Source organism: Austrofundulus limnaeus, unplaced genomic scaffold (genome assembly GCF_001266775.1).
Source record: "Austrofundulus limnaeus strain Quisiro unplaced genomic scaffold, Austrofundulus_limnaeus-1.0 Scaffold117, whole genome shotgun sequence".
Taxonomy (NCBI): domain Eukaryota; kingdom Metazoa; phylum Chordata; class Actinopteri; order Cyprinodontiformes; family Rivulidae; genus Austrofundulus; species Austrofundulus limnaeus.
The window spans coordinates 911,802-918,604 of NW_013952519.1; the positions used below are offsets into that span (position 1 = coordinate 911,802).

At 38.7% G+C, this 6,803-nt stretch overlaps 1 protein-coding gene across 1 annotated transcript in view; it reads left to right on the forward strand.

Annotated features, from left to right (window-relative positions):
• Nucleotides 1–6,803, forward strand: part of odf2b (outer dense fiber of sperm tails 2b) — a 13,327-nt gene that overhangs the window by 2,438 nt on the left and 4,086 nt on the right. The window contains exons 3-10 of the mRNA XM_014014609.1: nucleotides 1,176–1,315; nucleotides 1,563–1,689; nucleotides 1,759–1,890; nucleotides 2,016–2,090; nucleotides 3,729–3,800; nucleotides 3,891–4,007; nucleotides 4,099–4,287; nucleotides 6,250–6,359. Coding sequence (XP_013870063.1) covers nucleotides 1,176–1,315; nucleotides 1,563–1,689; nucleotides 1,759–1,890; nucleotides 2,016–2,090; nucleotides 3,729–3,800; nucleotides 3,891–4,007; nucleotides 4,099–4,287; nucleotides 6,250–6,359 — 962 coding nt within the window. The remainder of the gene's footprint in view (nucleotides 1–1,175; nucleotides 1,316–1,562; nucleotides 1,690–1,758; nucleotides 1,891–2,015; nucleotides 2,091–3,728; nucleotides 3,801–3,890; nucleotides 4,008–4,098; nucleotides 4,288–6,249; nucleotides 6,360–6,803) is intronic.

A 6,803-nucleotide genomic window follows, 5' to 3' on the forward strand; every position in this document is an offset into this window, starting at 1 on the left:
AGTTGTAACATTACGAGATTAAAGTCATAATATGAGAATAAAGTCGTAATTTACGAGATTAAAGTCATGCGAATAAAGTTGTAACATTACGAGATTAAAGTCATAATATGAGAATAAAGTCGTAATTTACGAGATTAAAGTCATGCGAATAAAGTTGTAACATTACGAGATTAAAGTCATAATATGAGAATAAAGTCGTAATTTACGAGATTAAAGTCATGCGAATAAAGTTGTAACATTACGAGATTAAAGTCATAATATGAGAATAAAGTCGTAATTTACGAGATTAAAGTCATGCGAATAAAGTTGTAACATTACGAGATTAAAGTCATAATATGAGAATAAAGTCGTAATTTACGAGATTAAAGTCATGCGAATAAAGTTGTAACATTACGAGATTAAAGTCATAATATGAGAATAAAGTCGTAATTTACGAGATTAAAGTCATGCGAATAAAGTTGTAACATTACGAGATTAAAGTCATAATATGAGAATAAAGTCGTAATTTACGAGATTAAAGTCATGCGAATAAAGTTGTAACATTACGAGATTAAAGTCATAATATTGTGAGAATAAATTCATAATATTCTAAAATTAAAGTTGTAATACAATACCCTTCACATGAAAAAGCATGCAGTTATCACTGCATTAAAATGAGGAATGTTGTCAAGTTGTTCTTTAGTATTGCTAAAAATAAATGGTTAATCTTTTAGCACATTAGCTTCAAATTATCAGTAGCAGGACTTGGAAATTGTGCAAACGACTATATGATAATCTGAAGCTGTATTGACAGATTTAGTCGTCACGTAGCTAATTTGGATGAAAGCATATCTAACAGTGACTCGAGTCATCATGGACTGCTTCATAAACACACAGACACATGGCTGTAGAGCAGGTGTGAGGAAAATAAGGAGGAAATGAGGAACGGAAAATGGACACGTCATGTAAGATTATGACTTTTTTCATTATAACTTTTTTTCTTGTAATATAATGACTTTAATCTTGTGGCCCTAACGAACGGCTGCGACCTGCACACCGCAGCGCAGCGGAGTGGAGACGTATGTAGTATAAATCCGGGATAATACTTCGTCGTAGTTTACGACACAGAAACTGATTTTTTTTTTCTCAATCCAGCATGTTCCTTAAACCGTTCCCCCTTCGTGTCGTTTGATCAGACCGGCCTAATGCAGCATCGATCAGACGGTGGGACCAGACATCAGCGGGATGCAGAGGAGCAGGAAGAAGAGCTGGACGGAGTATCTAAAAACCTCAGTGCTCTGCTCAGGGAGCAAGAAAACCTTCGTTGTTCAAAAAGGTAAGGATCTCTTTAACAGCCATATGAGAGCGTTCTGTCTGCAGTTAGGCTGGGTGTTTGTTTGTTTTTATGTTTGGGAGATTTCAGATCTTTTTTACAAGGGAAGGAATTGATCGTGGTCAAAGTGAGTTTTCTCTGCAGGCTCTAGATCGGGAGAAACTACGTCCCTCCACATGCCTGGAAACCAAGACACAGAAGATGTCAGTGAAGTAAAGTCAGTAAAATAAAATGTTTCTGTTCTTCTCAGGTCAGACTCAGGTCAGCACAGAGACACAGACGAGCTCCTCAGGGCGCTTGTGGAAGCAGAAATCGATGGTGTCGCCGTAGCCAATCAGCTGACGGCTCTGAAGGGAACCGTCGACATCCTCGCCAAGGTGATACGAATGGTCTTCTTCCCGTGTCCGTCAAGAATCCACAATCACTCGGTTTGTTTCATCTCTCAGGAGAAACGTCTGTCGAAGCTGCACTCGGCCTCGTTGGGACGGCAGCAGCAGCTGCTGCTGGAGAAGATAGAGATGTTCGATAACACCAATCACAGCCTGCGGGACCTCCTCAGGGAGTGGAGCGAGCACGAGGTACGGGACACTGAGGAGGAGTCGTGGTGGTGCTGACCTCCTTGGTTTCTGACTGTGTGTTTTTGTGTGTCCACAGAGAGAATGGTTGGTGTGGTTTCTGACTGTGTGTTTTTGTGTGTCCACAGAGAGAATGGTTGGTGTGGTCGGCAGAGAGAGATGCTCTGAAGCAGAGGCTGGCTGACAGTGAAGCAGAAAACACTGTGAGAAAAGAACAGAGCGATCTGGAAACTGTTTAACTTTCTTCACTAATATATGGCAATACACTGACACTATACTACTGGTACTAGTACTAGTATAGTACTGATACAATATTTTTTAATAATAGTACCTTTAAAGTAATAGTAGAACTTGCAATTTTAGGTAAAATAACACTACAACAGCTAATATTAGTATATTAACAGTACTAGAAGTACTAGTAATAATAAAAAAGTAACTGTGCTAGTATTACTATTAATAACACTACTAGGGCGGCTGTGGCGGAGTGGTTAGGGGAGTCGTCCTGGAACCAGAAGGTCACTGGTTCGATCCCCCGTCCAGCCGTCTCAGTCGTTGTGTCCTTGGGCAAGACACTTCACCCACCTTGCCTACTGATGGTGGTCAGAGGGTCCGGTGGCGCCGATGCATGGCAGCCCCACCTCTGTCAGTGTGCCCCAGGGCAGCTGTGGCTACAGTGTAGTTTGCCATCATCAGTGTGTGAATGTGAGTGTGAATGGGTGAATGTCTGTTAGTGTAAAGTGCTTTGGGGTCCGGAGCGACTTGAAAAGCGCTCTATAAGTTCAGTACCATTTACCATTTACCATTTAATAGTACTGGTGGTACTACCACTAAAATTAGTACTAATATTACTAGTACTAATACAATATTATAACTAGTATAACTATTAGTAATAGTATAAATAATAGTACTTTTAATTGTAAAACAAATACTAATATTATTATTGTAAGTAATACATAGTGTACTAGTATACTAATAGTTCTAGCATATTACTACTACTACAACAACTAGTAATACTAATAAAATAAAAGTACTAATATTATTAGTTGAATGAGTACTAATTTAGTACCACTGTGCTGATTAATAATATTAATAATAAATTGTTGATAATAGTATTAGTACTAATAGTACCATAGTAATAGTAAAACTTGTAATTTCAGGTATAATAATACTACAACAACTAATACTAGTATAGTTATAGTATTAGAAGTACTGGTAATAAAAATAAAGTAACTGTGCTAGTATTACTATTAAAAACACTAGTAATAGTACTGGTGGCACTAGCACTAAAATTGGTTCTAATATTACTAGTACTAATACTAAATTATTACTAGTATAACTATTAGTGATAGTATACTAGTGCTTTATAATACTTTGATTGTAAATAGTACATTGAATTGTAAAACAACTGCTCATATTATTATCATAAGTAATATTAGTATATATAGTGTACTAGTATAGTATATATAGTACTAGCATATTACTACTACTACAACAACTAGTAGTACTAATATAGTAAAAGTACTAATATTACTAGTTGCATCAGTACTAATGTTGTACCGCTGGGCTGATTAGTAATGATAAATTGTTGATAATGTTAGTATTATTAGTACCGTAGTAATAGTATTACTGGTAATTTAAAGTATACTAGTACTAGTAGTATAATAAAAATACTAGAAATACTAATATAAGTAATGATATAGTAATTTTGCTAGGAGTAGAACTACTGTCACTGAGACTGAGCAAAAACCTTTAGTTTTTATTGATCATTTTGTTAATTCTAAGGTTTTAGCTGCTGTTTTGCTCATTTTAGCTCCAAGTTTACTTTTCTTCTTCTGCTGCAGAGACTTTTTGACAAACTCAGCAGCAAAGAGAAAGAAGTCTCCAAGCTTGCTGAACACTTGGATTTGGAAAAAGTTTGTATCTCAAGTTCTTTGTTTCCAGAAATGTTGGTTTCTGGTCGTTTTGTCAGCTAGAAGCCGACGTCTGTTTCTGTGTGGCGGCAGGACACGGTGAAGACGACAGAAGAGCTTTCCAGAATCCTGGAGTCGACTCGGAGCCATCTGGAGTTGCAGCTGAGCCGAGTGGAGGCTGAGAAGGCCCGTCTGGCTGCTCAGATTCAGGTTTCGGAACCGTTACCTCCATTCGTCAAATAAATACCCGAGGCCGGTTTGTTCACGTTCCGCCTCTCTCCCCTCTTCACGTCCGCCGCAGAGGATGCAGCAGAGCCACGAGCAGAAGCAGGAAGAGCTCCGGGCTCTGCAGGAGGAGCTGCGCACTCTGAGGCAGCAGAAGGAGGACGGGGAGCAGGAAGAGGAGCGGCAGAGGATGGTTCTGGTCCGGCAGCGAGCCGAGCGGGCCGAGGAGTGCTGCAGGCAGCTGTCAGAGAAACTGCAGGAGAAGGTCAGAGCTCAGGGTCGCTCCACGTCTGTCAACACAATGCCTTCTTCAAAGCAAAAGTATATTTTTGCATAGTTTGATGGGTTTTTTAAAAATGTTTTATTATTAGTTTGTACAGTTTCAAAGATGTTGAAGGTGTCCAAAACATAAAGAGTTTTTAGAACAGACTGCTGGTTTCTTATGGTGATCTACAAACCTCTGGTATATTTACATGTGCAGTAGTGTCTTGTCTATTTTAGACTGTTTCATGCAAATTATATTCAAATTAAAGCCAGCTTGATGCATCACACGGCCAATCCCTGCTACTGCCCTTGGGTCAAAATGTCCCACGAGGCCTCAGTGTTTAAAAGGAGGTGCAGGACATCAGTGTTTAAAAGGAGGTGCAGGACATTTTGTGACTGATTAACTGAGTTTGAGATCCAGTCTTGTATTCCACTTGTCTGTGATCGTTGCAGTCATGTGGTTTAAACAGAATGAGACAGTAACTACGTTTACGTGGACATAAGTAATCAGATTAAACGGCCGTTCAAAAGAAAAATGCATCATGTAAACAGCCCGTTTGGATTATTCTGATCCGATTGAGCTCGATCCGAATAAATTTTTAATCTGAATGAGAGGGGTGGGTTATGCTGATTGATAATCGTAATGACGTGCATGTAAACACTTTATCGGATCATCTTATTCTGATTATGGTAAACTGACCTGAGTGCACAGGTCTTCTGACTTTCATTCACCCGGTTATGCTCTTTAGAGGAGGCGGGGCAGCAGCCAGGAGCGGACTGGCCATTGGGAGTACCGGGACTTTTCCTGGTGGGCCGGCGCATCACTGGGCCGGCCCACGTACAGAGGGGGAAAAAAAGGTGTAGTTGCGCTCAATACCAGTAGATGGCGATAATGCGCCAATTCATTGTTTACCAAGCACAAAGACCGAAGAAGAAGAAAAGTTTGATGAAGAAGAGGAAGAATAAGAAGAACCGGACAGGAGGAGGAGAAAAATTGAGAAAAGCATCTACAAGCAAATTCAGCCAAGTGTCAGAAACTGACATTTATTTTTTCAGCGCTGTAGTTTCCAGCTGCGCTGCGCAGAACTTTTCCTCCGCACTCTCTCAACAGATAAAAAAGGTGACAAACAGCTTCGCAAAAAATAAAAATAAAAAACACGTATTGCTTCATCTGCAGCTCAACCGGGGAGTAACGACGTCTCTACGTTATTAAAAGCTGACACGGGTCCGTCCTGAGCGCACAGAGGAGCTTTGTTTACGTTTGTAACATGGAAGTAGAGCTGAAAGTTTACAACACTGCGCATGTCCAGATTTTTATTCTGAATAAAACTCCGGTGCATGTAAACACTTTTCATGATCAGATTGTGTCCATGTAAATAGTACATTCGGATTATTTAATCCAAATCATTTCAATCCGATCAAAACATTTTGTGCATGTAAACAGCTAGTGTGTCTTATCAATGTTTTATTTTATCTGCATTAACAAAGTTGGTTACGTTCTAAAGTCTGAAAGGGCCTGATTGAAGTCAGTCTTTGAATAAAGCTTTTTAAAAAAGAATCATCTAGTTTTCTGCAAACTTATTCTGATTTATTGAACATGTTATGTTAGAAGTTTGGTGACCCCGACGTGATGGGATGCTCTTGAATAAGCAGAGAATTGATTTTTATTTTTGAAGAACCTGAGAGGATTTTGAGATGTCAGCTGCTGAAAACGAGGACAGAAAAGCTTTTCAGGATGTGTCCTTTCTTTTTCCAAGAGGAAAAGAAACAATTTATTTTGACCCAACAGTAGCAGGAGGGTTCAAAAATCATATATATTTTTTTGTGTTTTTGTTTGTGAAACACAGATTTAAACAGATTAAATGACAGATTTAAAGGTTTTATTAATGGAAACTTTCAACTCTTGTTTTTCAACTCTGTATTTAAAAAATGTTTTTTTTATTATTTAAATTTTGTTTTAAAGGAGTCGCAGCTGTCCGCAGCTCTGTCCACCTCCAGCGACTGGTGTCTCCGTCACTCGAAAGAAGCAGCTGCTCGAGGACAACTGGAGGCGGAGGTCTCTGTTCTCAAACCGTGAGAAAACAAAACTTTTTTAAAAGTCCTCATTTTAGATTTTCTAATAATTAGCCATGTCTGAAGTGTAACTCCAGAGTTTAGTTTACTGAGGACAAAATATACAAAACACAAAGTTTTATATTGTAAAAACATAGACTTAAATATAAAGATTGCTAGACTAAGCCCCGCCCATCCCGTCGTCTGGTTGTGTCTGTGACATCATGGAGGAGCAGAAACAGACCAAACAGAGGACAACAGCTCACAGCAAACATAGAAACTAATAGATAAACAGCAGCTGAACTGGATCTGTTTCACAGATTATCTGTCATGTTTTTACAATAAATTAATAATTATGTTAATTTCATTTAACAATCATGTAAAACAGCAGATTTATACCAGAAAAATATATAATTTATAAGTAACACTTATCTAAACCAGACCTAGCCTGGTTAAAACCAGACC